At 35.6% G+C, this 14,981-nt stretch overlaps 1 protein-coding gene across 1 annotated transcript; it reads left to right on the plus strand.

Annotated features, from left to right (window-relative positions):
* Positions 1 to 10,515: 10,515 nt before the first annotated feature.
* Positions 10,516 to 13,416, plus strand: LOC108994849 (laccase-4-like). The gene is made up of 6 exons (XM_018970242.2): positions 10,516 to 10,688; positions 11,029 to 11,180; positions 11,277 to 11,521; positions 11,623 to 11,751; positions 11,872 to 12,798; positions 12,947 to 13,416. Exons 1-6 carry the CDS (start codon positions 10,599 to 10,601, stop codon positions 13,075 to 13,077), a joined length of 1,674 nt encoding a protein of 557 aa, XP_018825787.1. The 5' UTR covers positions 10,516 to 10,598; the 3' UTR covers positions 13,078 to 13,416.
* The last annotated feature ends 1,565 nt before the right edge of the window (positions 13,417 to 14,981 follow it).

Genomic DNA, 14,981 nt, shown 5'->3' on the forward strand with positions numbered 1-14,981 from the left:
GATTGGATTTCCTCGAATTAATCCAATTCTTTAATTGTGATCTTAACAAATCTTCAAGTGAAACAACGTGATTTTACTCCTATAAATAGGCAAGGGTTGGAGCACACCACTCACACAAACTTTTCTATTCTCATTTCAAGTTCTTGGTTTGGATCTTTCTCCCTACTTATTCTTTGTTATTAAGGATTTATATGGATCTATTAGGACATTCTAATTATTATGTGAGTTCCTTATTTTGAGAAAAATTGTTTTGATTATATAAAAAAGCCTACAAAAGTTCAAAAGTATGCACACTAAGAGAGAGCTTTCCTCCCGTGGGTGAAGAGACTTTTGCCTTTGAAAAGAATTGTTTCAAGCTTTTGGAGAAAGAAATGAGGAGTTTTAAATTAGATTAAAATTGTAAATCTACACCAAGTGATGTGAAGGGTGTGCGGGGTGTGCAAAATAAAGGGGCATGCATCTTGTTTTTAAGTGTTAATATTTGTACAATTAGATTACATTAATAAATCACAAGAGTTTGATTTTTGTTTTTAACATTTTAAATATGATTAAGTCTATTTTATGAAACGAAGTTCTCCTGTTTATTTTTAAAAACTTTAATAAAATTTAATTACTCTATTATAGTTATAAGTTATGGGGATTTATTTAATATTGATATTTGTAATATTTCTTACAAAACTGAATAATTATTTTAATCACAAGAAAATTAAAAGATTTTCTTTAATATAGTATGTGTTTAGTTAAATAGAATATAATGACATGTTTTTCTAAAAAAGTTAGTGACGTATATTACTTCGTATAAGTGACGAGTTACGATGTAAGATTTTAGAATTAGCACTACGAGATAAATAGTTTGACTGAATAATTAGGATTAGTGCACATTAGCTTGTTTAGTCAATTTAATTATTATAGCCAATTTTTGGGATACGTAAATAGGGGTGTAATCGGCCCGGTCCGGTCCGGTTGAGTCATAGGGAGATTTTTCGACCGAATAAAAAATTTCGGTCCATCTTATTTTTGGACCGAGATCGGATCAATTATCCCTATATATCGGACTAGATCGTTAGCTATTGGTTCGGTTGGTCCAATTCGGTCCAAGCTAGTGTAAAATGAGTCAAACATATAAAAAACTCAAAATGATCACTTCTAATATGTATTTTCGGCCTAACTACAATTTTTCATTTTTTAAATATTAATTATTTAATTTTATATACACATTTAGTACTTGAAAATAATCTAAAAAATGTTGGGTTATCAAAATTATCCATATCCATCCATGAGAATTAGCATCATTATAATAAAGTTAAAAGTAAAAAATAGAGAAAATGAAATTAAAAAATGCAATATTATCCAAACTCCAAATACATATAGTCAATAGTGATATGTTTTATGAAAATTACATAATTAACTTATACAACTATTATATAAATATATTTCCATCAATCTGGTCCAAAAAAGCACACCTTAGGACCAGATCGAAAACCAAAATGAATTCTAAGGTTATATGGATAAAAACTTACCAATATACTTATCGATCTAGTCTAGAACAAACAATCGGGTTTTCTGGTCCAGACTGGTAGACTTACACCCTTATATGAAAGTAAGTCATTCATCATGTTACATGATCACATTTATTTTTAGATTTTATTACTAGTCATGTCATTTTGTATATAATGCATCTCACCTTGCATAAGACATGCGATCATTTATATGTCAAGTATAAGATACAAATTAAGGCTAATAAGATGGCCATAGAGATGCATGGTACCAATACAATTATGGGTTGATTTGCAAGCCACGAACCTAAGAATGGTCTAACACTACAATTGTAGGAACATGCAGTAGAACTGGTGCACAACTTTGCACACATGATTAAAGTATGTTGGCTAGTCAAGATAAGTTATGATAAGATAAAAGAATATGATATTTTTAAGTCATGCATGTTATAAGCATTAGTATGAATAGTCAAGATCATTTTGATTTTTTCAAGCACGAAATATTTTATGAAAACCTTATATTTATTATGTTTACGTTATGGTGGATTTTTTTATTGATTTTTTGACTTATTTTAGTTTTATTTTATGTTTTTAACCATCAAGATGAGGAAGAAAATAAGAATGAGCAAACAAACCAGGTTTATATGAAGTAGTCTTAATAACATTTAGTCTCAGTCGGCTTAGTTTAGTTTTACATTATGATGACAATTTTCCATATTTAGTTTATTTGAAAACTTTGATTAGTTTTTATTCAAGACATGATTTATTTAATAATTATTTTTATGAAATAATTAATTATTTTATTAACTATATAATCTCTTTCCTAGCTTTATTTGTAAAAGTATGTGACATCCCTAACTTAATGGACATGGGTGTTACAACTTATGATTCCATCCTTTCTAAAATTCATAAGAAGGTTGCCAATTGAAAATGGTGCCTCTTGTCCTATGGGGTAAACTCACTTTACTCAAATATGTACTTTCTTCTATTTCTATCCATATTCTCTCAGTCCTTAACCCTTCAAAAAAAGTGATCAATTCCATTCACAAAGCTTTTGCTACTTTTTTATAGGGGAAGTTGATGGCTATTTTAATAAATACTGGGTTTCTTAGACTCATATTTTCCATCCTTTTTCTAAAATTGGTCTGGGTATTCAAAATTTACATGATACTCTCAAAACTCTTCATTGTAAACTTGCTTGGGATTTTCCAAGGTCTAATTCCCTTTGGCCTAGTTTTTTACATCATAAATGCATACAAAATGCACCTTATCTTAACTACGTCGAGGCTAGAGCTTATCAGTCTAGCTCCTGGAAAACTATTTGTAAATTCATGACTGTCATTCATGAAGGAGCCTTAAGTTTTTGGCATGATAATTGGTCTGGTGATGGTTCTCATTCCCATAAAGGCTTCCATATTTTTATTCCCACCCAACAATTAAAGGATGTTTGTTCTTCTTCTAATTGGATTTGGGATAAAGTTTCTAGGCTAAGGGGTCTCTCTCTCTTCTAGGAGTTTAGAAAATTTTTCATTACTGTCAAATCTGGTCTTGACATTAGAATTTGGAAGCACTCCTTAGATGGTCACTTTTCTACTAATTCAGCATAGAACTTGCTTAGCAATCATTCCCTCACTTTTCCTTTTGCTTCTTTTAATTGCAAAAAGTTGTTTGTGAACATCTCCAGTTTGATTAGGAAACTTTGGCATAATTGTATCCCTCTTGATGACAATATTTAGAAGTGGGGGATCTCTATCACTTCTAAGTGCAATTGTTGTGCTGTTGGCTTCATGGAAAGTGCTAATCATCTCTCTTTCGATTGTGCCGTTAGTAACACGGTTTGGAATTACTTTAATTGCATTTTTTGGTACACTCATATTTCCTCTTATAACTGGAAAACTAGAGCTACGCTTTGATAGTTTATGTTTTGGGACTCTAATAAACTACACTTGATTGCTTCTTTTTTTCCCTCATTTGTTGGGGATTTGGCTTGATAGGAACAAAGTGTTGAGTATTGTAGAGTCTGGTCCACACTGTTCGAGTGAAGACAAGTCAGAGAGTTCCCTCAAGACAGCTTGACAAACCGCTCGAACAAATGCAAGTCAAAGAGTTCGCTCGACACACCGCTTGAGTGGAGAGAATTCAGAGAGTTCGCTTGAAGAGTTGCTCGACACCTGGCTCGAGCGATTGAGGGAAACAGGTTGGCTCGATGCTGGCTCGATACGCCGCTCGAGCGAATTTGACTATTTTTGAAGTTTTAAGGCTTCCGCCGCATGAAGTATTTAAGATAATTTTGTGTTTGACTTGTGATGTATCTGAGTGAATAGTAGCTGTCCAGTACATTGTAATGTGATTTCTCAAGAAATAAAAATCCTCTGCAGCTCCCGTGGACGAAGGCAATTTGCCGAATCACGTAAATACTATGTCGTGTGTGATTGCTTGTTTTCTTATGTTTGCCTTTACTTTATTATCGTTTCTTATTCTACAACAATTGGTATTAAGAGCCAAGGTTCGGGTCTGAGAAAAAACGATGGCTGGAGAGGAAGTGAATATATCAGGGATCGAGAAGTTTGATAACACGGATTATGGATATTAGAGGATGCAGATTGAGGATTACCTCTATGGGAAGAGACTTCATCTTCCATTGTTGGGGATTAAACCGGATAGTATGTTAGTTACTGATTGGACCATTTTGGACCAACAAGTCCTGGGGGTTATTCTATTAACCCTGTCGAGATCCGTTGCACACAACGTTATCAAGGAGAAGACAACTGCGGATCTCATAGTGGCTTTGTCAGGTACGTATGAAAAGCAATCAGCAAATAACAAGGTACATCTGATGAAAAAGTTATTTAACTTAAAGATGGCAGATTGTACGTCTGTTGCACACATCTAAATGATTTTAATACTATCACAAATCAATTGTAGTCTGTTGAAATTGAATTTGATGATGAGATACGTGCACTGATACTATTGGCATCACTGCTAAATAGTTGAGAAGCCATGAGAATGACTATCAGTAATTCTACCGGTAAGTTAAAGTTTAAATATGATGATATCTGTGATTTGATTTTGGTTGAGGAGGTGCACATGAAAGATTCGGGTGAAACCTCAGGTTCGAGTTCAGCACTGAATGTTGACTCTCAGGGAAGAGCACAAGACAGGAACTCAAACAGAGGCAGATCAAAATCAAAGAAGAGGGACAAGAGCAAGTCAAGGCCTAGTCAGCAGACAACTTGTTGGAATTGTGGCAAAGATGGCCACATAAAGAAGAATTGCAGAAATCCCAAGAAGAGCGAGAATGATAGTGCTAATGTGGTAATTAAAGAAGTACAGGATGCACTATTGCTTGCAGCTCATAGTCCAGTTGACGACCGGATACTTGATTCAAGGACTTCCTTCCATACATCTTCCCATCGGGAGATAATGTAGAACTATGTTTCAGGTGATTTTGGGAATGTGTATTTGGCTGATGGAGAGGCTTTGAATGTAATAGGGATGAAAGACATTGACATTGCACTCCCTAAGAAGAACAAATGGACCTTGCAGAAGGTCAGACACATTCCTGAGTTGAAGAAGAATCTCATTTATGTTGGGCAGCTTGATGATTGTGGCCATTTAGTGGTGTTTTCAGATAACACATGGAAGGTCACCAAAGGGGCATTAGTACTAGCTCGGGATAAGAAAACTGGTACACTTTACATGACTACTGGTTTGAATAATACTATTACTACTACTGTTGCAGAGAGCACAATAGATTTGTGGCATTGCAGGCTTGGCCATATAAGTCAGAATGGCATGAAAGAACTTCATAATGGGGAAACAGAAGAATGTTAGTTTCTCGACGAGTGGCAGAACACTGAAGTCAGGGAGATTGGATCTTGTGCACACTGATGTGTGGGGACCTTCTCCAGTTGCATCTCTTGGAGGTTCTCGTTACTATGTCACAATAGTTGATGACCACAACAGAAATGTATGGATCTATTTTATGAAGCACTAATCTGATGTATTTAATGTGTTCAAAATCTGGAAGGCCATGGTTGAGACAGAGATAGACTTGAAGCTGAAATGCTTAAGGTCTGACAATGGTGGTGAGTATATTGATGGTGGGTTCAAGGAGTATTGTGCAACTCAGGGTATCAGAATGGAGAAGACCATTCCTGGGACACCACAACAAAATGGAATTGCTGAACGCATGAACAAAACCATAAATGAGCGTGCTAGAAGCATGAGGCTGCACGTTGGGCTACCACCTACTTTCTGGGCAGATGCAGTTAGCACTGCAGTATAGTTGATAAACAGAGGGCCATCAATTCCACTGGATTATGGATTTCCTGAAGAGGTTTGGAGCGAAAAAGAGGTCAATTTTTCTCATCTTAAAACCTTTGGCTATCTTTCTTATGTTCTTATTGATTCTGATGCTCATAGTAACTTGAAGCTAAGTCAAGGAAATGTTATTTCATTGGCTATGGAGACGAGGCATTTGGCTATCGTTTCTGGGATGATCAGGGTCGGAAGATTATAAGAAGCAGGAATGTGATCTTCAATAAGAAAATTGTGTACAAGGACAAGTCTAGTATAATTGCTGAAGCTGCTCCTAAGGAGTCTGACTTTGTGAGTTTGGATGACCTACCAGAGGTCACAATGTAGTGTAGAGAAATGAGTGACGGGGAGAGTGGGTCCAATACACCCATTCCTATTATTCTGCAGTCAGATCCAGAGTCGTCCACTCCTACAGCTGTAGTTCACAGGTCAGTTAGGACTATTCGCCCTCCACCGCGTTTCTCACCTACTTTGAATTTCATTTTGTTGACAGATGGTGGAGAACAATAGAGTTACCAAGAAACCTTGCAAGATGAAAATTCTAGTAAGTGGGAGCTGACCATGAAAGATGAGATGAATTCCTTGCTAGGGAATCAGATATGGGAGTTGACAGAACTTCCATCAGGGAAGAAGGCATTACATAACAAGTGGCTGTACCGGGTGAAAACTAAGCATGATGGCAGTAAGAGGTACAAGGCTAGACTTGTTGTAAAAGGCTTTCAGCAGAAACAGGGGATTGACTACTCTGAGATCTTTTTGCCTGTGGTAAAGATCACAACCATCAAATTAGTTTTGGCTATGGTTGCTCCTGAAGATCTATTTCTTGAGCAGTTAGATGTGAAGACAGCTTTTCTTCATGGAGATCTTGAAGAAGACATCTACATGCATCAACCTGAGAGGTTTATGGTACAGGGAAATGAAGGTTCAGTTTGCAGACTGAAGAAGAGCTTGTATGGCCTGAAACAAGCTCCTAGACAGTAGTACAAAAAATTTGATAGCTTCATGTGCAGTGCAGGGTACATCAGATGTCAGGCAGATCACTGCTATGTCAGGCAGTTTGACAATTCTTACATCATTTTGTTGCTATATGTGGATGATATTCTTATTGTAGAGGCTAGTATTGATGAGATAAGTAATTTGAAGAAGCAGATGTCAGAGCATTTTACAATGAAGGATTTGGGAGCTGCAAAGCAAATCATTGGCATGAGAATTGTCAGAGATAGAGTCAGAGGTACGTTGAGACTCTCATAGGCTGAGTATGTGAAAAAAGTACTCAGCAGGTTAAATATGGACAAGGCCAAGTCAGTTGGCACACCCTTGGGTAGTCAATTCAGACTCAACAAGGATCAGGCACCAAAGTCAGAAGAGGAACAAGACTACATGAGTAAGGTTGCTTATGCCTCAGCTATTGGTTCACTTATGTATGCTATGGTTTGCACTACACCAGATATTGCCCATGCAGTAAGAGTTGTGAGTAGATACATGAGTAACCCTGGAAAACAACATTGGGAAGTAGTGAAGTGGATTTTGAGGTACCTAAAAGGCTCCTTAGAAATGTGCTTGTGTTTCTCAGGAGAGGGCTTAGAGGTGTAGGGCTATGTTGATGTTGATTTAGCTGGAGATACTGATAGCAGAAATAGTACCACATGGTTTGTTTACACTCTGGGTGGTACTGCAGTTTCATGGGGTTCCAATCTACAAAAGACAGTTTCTTTGTCTACTACAGAAGTTGAGTATATTACAGTTTCAGAAGCTGCAAAGGAGATGGTTTGGATACAAGGCTTCTTGGAGGAATTGGGTAAAAAGAATCAAAATGGCACTCTCTACAATGACAGTCAGAGTGCCATATTCCTTGCCATGAACCTAGTATTTCATTTCAGGACTAAACACATTCAAATCAGTTATCACTTTATACGATCATTATTAGATGATGGACAATTGTTACTTAAGAAAATATGTTGACAAAGGGTGTTACACTTGAGAAATTGAAGTTGTGCGCAACTTCAGTTGGTCTTCTAGCATGAAGACATGGGCAGTGAGTTGCAGAGGTGGAGAAGATCATGTTTGAGGTAGAGGGCGATATTGTGGATGTACCAGTCTCCAAGTGGGAGAATTGTTGAGTATTGTGAAGTCTGGTCCACACTACTCGAGTGAAGTATATAGCCGCTCAAGTGAAGACAAGTCAGAGAGTTCGCTCAAGATAACTTGACAGATCGCTCGAGCAAATGCAAGTCAAAGAGTTCGCTCGACACCGCTCGAGCGGAGGGAAGTCAGAGAGGTCGCTTGAAGAGCCGCTCGACACTTGGCTCGAGCGATTGCGGGAAACAAGTTCGCTCGATGCGGGCTCGACATGCCGCTCAAGCGAACTTGACTATTTCTAAAGTTTTAGGGCTTCTGCCACATGAAGTATTTAAGATGATTTTTTTTTTTTTTACTTGTGATGTATTTTAGTGAACAGTAGCCGCCCAATACATTGTAGTGTGATTTCTCAAGAAATAAAAATCCTTTGCAGCTCCTGTGGACGTAGGCAATTTGCTAAACCATATAAATACTGTGTCTTGTGTGATTGCTTGTTTTCTTGTGTTTGCCTTTACTTTATTATTGTTTCTTATTCTACAACACAAAGCCCTTTCTGAGAATATCCAGGTTAACTTTCATTCTATTGTTCACAAAGTTAAAACATGATTGAGAGATCTTAACCATATTTTCAAATTAAAACTTTTGCGTCTAGTTTTAATGCGTCTACCATGGACTCTCTTCATATTCATGTTCTACAATTAGATCCAAAAGGTATTTCTTGGAAAAATGGATCACCACTCCTTTTGGCTCTCTTAAGATGAATATTGATGGCGCTTCTAAAGAAAATCCTGGCCATGTGGGTTGTAGGGGAGTTTCACATTCCTACAATAGTTCTTTTATTGCTAGTTTTTCTCCATTTTTGAGAGTTGGTACTAATAATTTTGTTAGAGTTGTCGACTTTGAAGATGAGTCCTATTTTATGTTATCAACTTAGCATTGCTAACGGTCTTATTGTGGAGACTGATTCTCTTCTTATATTTAATTGGCTTAGTAATAGTTCCTCTCCTCTTGGTCTTTTTTTAATGTTTGTGATGATATTCTTCAGTTTAAACTCTTTTTTCGTTTTAGTATCTTTCATGTCTACGAAAAATGTAATTTCTTGGCCGATAGCCTTGCTTCTTTTGGCTCCATGGGTAGTACAGTCGGTTTTTCTTCTCTTCTTGAGCTTTCTAAGCATATAATTGGTATTTTCTCGATGGATCGTGCAAGAATTCCCTTGTTTCGTCGTTAACCTTTAGTATTTTTAAATCTTGATAATTTGAATATATTTGGTTTGGATTACGTTTTATTAAATTTTAGGAAGTTATTTTTGGGATTTCCTTTTGTAACCTCTTACTCCTCTGTGTATAAGGTATTTTTCTGTCATAACTAAGAGTTTATAGCTCTCAATAAAATTGAAGTATTGTTCTCTTCTTAAAATAAAAAATAAAAAAAAAATCAAACTTTGCAGCTATACAAACGATTATTATAAAAACATACACCTAATAAGTTTTTTAAAAAACCATAGAACAAAATGTTCTTTAGGTTTTAAGAAATAAAAAAAAAAAGTATTTTTGAATGCAAAAAGTCATTTATAAACTATAAGAATCATATAATTATTACAAAAAAAAAAAAAACTAAATGATTTTTTTAAAAAAGAATACCCAAATAACAATCAAATCTAAAAAGCAAATGGAAAAAAGTTACCTTTAAAACCCGAGAGACCTTTTTTAAGAAGTACAAAATAGGGGCCAATTAAATGATTAGTGGTTTTGATCGATGAACTAATTTGGTGGTGATGAAGAGTACCACAAGATTCTTGATTTAAGCTAACGTGGGAATTAGGAGCTAACGTGTGAATGGGAATTCTAGGTTGCATCCACTTAGAATTTCTTTATCTAAGCTCTCATACTCGAGTCTAGGATCATCATCTTTAAAGATAACCTGATCCGCCGTTTAGATAGGTCTCTTTGATGTGCTGGTTTGGAATGCTGCATTCTACCTACCCACAACTAAAGAAGCCATCTTTAATGGCTGATCAGGGACTTCAAACTGTGCGTTAATTGGGACAATGAATATTACATGACATAAAGCAATTATTAGATAGATTACCCGTTCAAGCGTCTCCTAATGGCTGGCACCATATGTCACAAACTACTGCTGATGTTTTAAATAATCTCTCTGTCAACCATTCATGTATATATGTCAAGCTCCAGCCCCACTATACCATCAACTTGTTAACAAACCAACTGCCAGAAAGAGATTCATATGTCTTTTTCGGGTAACAGAAAAAAATATATATATATAAAATACAGATCAAGTTATGGGAATTGCTGTTTGTCTTTCATAAAGTGAGCATTAATTTGGGGTGAAAAGGAAATTGGAAAAGGAATTAACGAGCATGAGCATATATAACAACCTAAACACTGACAGGCATAACAACCATATATATATCCAATACTACAATATTGGTTCATTAAAGAACAACTTTATGTAAGATGCACGATATCAAAGCTTGTCTACCTTGTTAATCAAGAATCCTTAAGTTTACCTTACTAAGCAAAAACGACATAAGAGCAATGCCTCCCATCTCCCCTGATCAATCCCTTTATAAGCATGCGTTGGCCAGTGATCTTTCTTGACTGCAACAACCTAGAAATCAAGCAAAACAAGTACAAACAAGTTTGATATTGAGTTAGATCAGAAGAAAGATCAGTGTGGGAAATGGATTCTTGGGTTCGAGTTCTGGTACTTGTTTTGGTCTGCCTTTTTCCAGCCTTGATTGAGTGCAGAGTTCGCCACTACAAGTTCAATGTAAGTTATAGTACATGAATTCTTCTTTCCTCATTTTCAATAAAATTGTCCTTCTTTAGATAGATATGTATAAGGCAACTTCATGTTTTCAAAATTTTTTCGGCAAGTATTTCAGGTCATGTGAAAAATAACTTGCCACGATCTTTTCACTTTTCACTTTATGTGAAAGGTAAAGTCTATCAACATTTATAAAATTCTATCATCTAAAGAAAAATAAAAATCAAAAGAAGTGCATTGTCATCATTTCCTAACACCAACATGAGGAAATAGATCTTTCAATATTGTGCCAGTTAGTCTAAACGGATGTTGATTTTTTGCTTGTTGTTAACGTGGGAATTAGGTGGCGATGAAGAGTACCACAAGATTGTGTTCAACCAAGCCCATTGTGACAGTGAATGGGCAGTTCCCAGGACCCACCCTTTATGCTAGGGAAGATGATACTGTGCTTGTGAAGGTTGTCAACAATGTCAAATACAATGTCACCATCCACTGGTAAGCTATTAATTAAAGCATCTACTTCATCACTCCAAATTACTCCGTAGAAATCGAATCTTGAATACATATTTTTGCTAAACTTTACTTTTTCAGGCATGGTGTTAGGCAACTCCGAACTGGGTGGTCAGATGGACCAGCATATATCACTCAATGCCCAATCCAGCCAGGGCAAAGCTATGTGTACAATTTCACCATAACGGGTCAGAGGGGCACACTTCTTTGGCATGCACATATTCTCTGGCTTAGGGCGACAGTACACGGTGCCTTGGTTATCTTGCCTAAGCGCGGGGTGCCATATCCCTTCCCAAAACCCCACAAGGAAATCGTTGTTGTATTAGGTGAGATCTAAAAAATATAATCCATTTTCAAGTTGTTTTGGTGCTTGAATACAATTGTATTTAACTATTTGACACTAACAACATAAACATATAAATTGCAGCTGAATGGTGGAAGTCGGACACTGAAGCTGTGATCAACCAAGCTCTTCAAGGTGGATTAGCGCCAAATGTGTCAGATGCTCATACCATCAACGGCCATCCAGGGCCAATTGCTAATTGTTCCTCAGAGGGTACTTCTAGTGAACATGGCAATAAAAGCAAATGAAACTTCCTAATTTTGATATTTTTTTCTTAAACTTCAAGATTCATTTTAAGAAATTTTTGATAACTTGTCTTAATCTCATGCGTAGGTGGGTTCAAGCTGCCGGCCCAAAGTGGTGAGACCTACTTGCTACGCATAATCAATGCAGCACTCAATGAGGAGCTGTTCTTCAAGATAGCAGGACACCAGCTTACTGTAGTCGAAGTGGATGCAACCTATGTTAAGCCAGTCAAGCTTGACACAATCGTGATTGCCCCTGGCCAAACCACTAATGTCCTTCTAAATGCTAATAAAAACTCTGGCAAGTACTTGGTTGCTGCCTCTCCATTCATGGACTCTCCTATTGCTGTTGATAACCTCACTGCAACAGCCAATTTGCACTATTCAGGCACACTTTCTAGTGCCTCCACTACTCTTACTATTCCACCTCCACAAAATGCCACTGCAGTTGCAAATAAATTCATAAACTCTCTACGAAGCCTTAATTCAAAGAAATACCCCGCCAAGGTACCATTGAAAGTTGATCATAAACTTTTCTTCACTGTGGGGCTAGGGATCAACCCATGTCCGACTTGCAAAGCCGGTAATGGAAGCCGGGTGGTAGCCAGTATCAACAATGTAACATTTGTTATGCCAACCACTGCCCTACTTCAAGCACATTACTTCAACATTAATGGGGTGTTCACCACCAATTTTCCTGGTAACCCACCACATGTTTTCAACTATACTGGCACCCCATCATCAAACTTACAAACCACTAGTGGTACCAAAGTTTATAGGCTTTCTTACAACTCTACGGTTGAACTTGTTCTCCAAGACACTGGGATCATTGCCCCTGAGAACCATCCGGTCCATCTTCATGGATTTAATTTCTTTGCCGTTGGTAGGGGACTTGGGAATTATAACCCAAAGACAGATCCTAAAAAATTTAACCTGGTCGATCCTGTTGAGAGGAACACCATTGGTGTGCCAACTGGTGGATGGGTAGCAATCCGATTTCGTGCAGATAATCCAGGTACCACATTGAGTCTAAGCAATGGTTTTTACATTTTTGCTCATTTATTGGCTTGAAGTTTGTTCTTTCTTGTCAGTTCCCTTGCATAGTTTTTTCTCACCAGATCCTTGTAGCCTTAAACATGTTTTCATCCTTTGTACGATTGTAGGAGTTTGGTTCATGCATTGTCATTTGGAGGTGCACACAACATGGGGGCTTAAGATGGCATTCTTGGTGGACAATGGAAAAGGACCTAATCAGTCACTTCTACCTCCTCCAAGTGATCTTCCAAAATGCTAAGTTATCCAAAATGTCTAGGTACAAGTTTACATTACTGGTAGCAAAATCTCCAACTCGAAGAAAAAGATTCAGATCAGAGACAGAGATAAACAGTACAAAGAAGAGAAAGATCAACTATTATAGTGATAATTAATAAACAAGTGAGATATAATATTCAATTTGTTTTATAGGAAATGGAATTTTTTGAGTAGGGTGAATAAAAAGAATACAGTGATTTTTGTTTTTAGGATGCAATCATGTACTTTTGTTTTTTGAAAGTTTAATGTTGGTTAATCCAAAGGATTTTCGTTGAGTAATCAATGAATGATCATAATGAGAGTGAGTCCAGTTACTTCTATAAATTCCATATAATTGCCCATAAGGGTTTTCAGATAGCATGGACTCTACATGAGCTGTTAATGTTGTATCTCCATTTTTTTTTTATCGACTAAATAATTAAGAGTAATGATATATCTACAATTTTTTTTATAAGCTCTGTTTGGATAGTAAGAATGTATTTTCTCATTTCATCTCATCTTATCATTATAATTTTTATAAATTTTTATACAAAATATAATAAATAATTAAATTTTTTCAAATTTTAAAATGATATTAATATTAAAAAATAATATTTTGATTCAACTTTTAACTTTCATCTAAAAATATCTCATCTCATTATCCAAACCGCACATAATTATATTTTAAAATATGGATATTTATATATATTTTTATAAAATATTCTTCATTTAAAACATAATTCTATAAATGGTTATAAAAAAGTTTGTAATGTTTGTCATTTTTCAATAAAATTAAAGATGGATGTGAATTGAGAAATTATCTCACAAACTTCCGAACAGAGTGGTGACAACAACAGATAGCATGCAACACTGTCGTGGAATTGGGTAAGGGAACACAGCATTTTCTTGGGAGTAGTGTGCCATATGCTTTGCAAGCTGTACAACCATTCTGCAGCAAACTAATTTATTTTGTTCGAAACAAACAACAAAGAATAAGAAATTACAGAGAAAAAGAAATTAAATTTAAAAAAAAAAATCCCTTATGGGAAGGTATGAATATTATAATCAAATTACTTAATTTTTCCAAATAAGGAAAGGAATCTTTATTTATGGAAAGCTCTAAATGGTCACTGTCATTTCCAACAAACGCCAGGCTATACACTAAAATAAATAAATAAATAAATATTGTTGATATCTAGGGATGGACAGCTGACAGAGAGGCACGCTGGTACTGTGGCGTCCGGTTAAATTTTCGAATAATAAGGTTTATGGGTACAATTATTAGTTAATATTTTGTTTAATTTAATTCTTACCAAAGCATGCAATTACATCGTTCGCTACAGACAAAATAAATATAGAATAATAGTTTTATGTACTCATTTTAAAAAATTAATAAAACCGTCATTAAAAATTCAATTTTAATTTTAAATTTACTCACTTTCACATGATTTATACACTCAGAACCTTAAGATATTTGGATCAAACTACTTTTTTTTAAGAACACTTTTCAAAATTAACTCGCAAACACCCTCAACTCAAGGGGTATTTAATATGTAGCGTTAATTTTATGCAAACATCAACCACCTATGACCAAAAAAAAGTAAATAGAATGGTAATGGATAATTTTAAAATGTAAAATTATTTATTTTATGAAGATGATGGTGAAAACATATTAATTTTTTTTAGTTATACTGTCGAGCCATCTAAAGCTTTTCGTTCAGATGATCCTTTTGATATGGTGCGATGTGGTTTATTATAAAAATAAATACATTTAAAATAAAAAAAAAAAGTCTAAAAATATAAGATATAAAGACTGATACTATAGGTTCTCTCTATTTTATGTTTATATATTTTTTGATAAATCACTTGACTCCACGTCAAAAAGGTTATCTAAGCGTAAGCTTCAGA

Source organism: Juglans regia, chromosome 3, assembly GCF_001411555.2.
Source record: "Juglans regia cultivar Chandler chromosome 3, Walnut 2.0, whole genome shotgun sequence".
NCBI classification, from domain to species: Eukaryota; Viridiplantae; Streptophyta; class Magnoliopsida; order Fagales; family Juglandaceae; genus Juglans; species Juglans regia.

Excerpts from the sequence above, each read along its gene's own strand:
- LOC108994849 (XM_018970242.2), top strand. The coding sequence starts at position 10,599 with ATGGATTCTTGGGTTCGAGTTCTGGTACTTGTTTTGGTCTGCCTTTTT. Across the intron at positions 11,181-11,276 it reads TACAATGTCACCATCCACTG|GCATGGTGTTAGGCAACTCC; the intron begins GTAAGCTATTAA and ends TTACTTTTTCAG. Across the intron at positions 11,752-11,871 it reads TGCTAATTGTTCCTCAGAGG|GTGGGTTCAAGCTGCCGGCC; the intron begins GTACTTCTAGTG and ends TCTCATGCGTAG.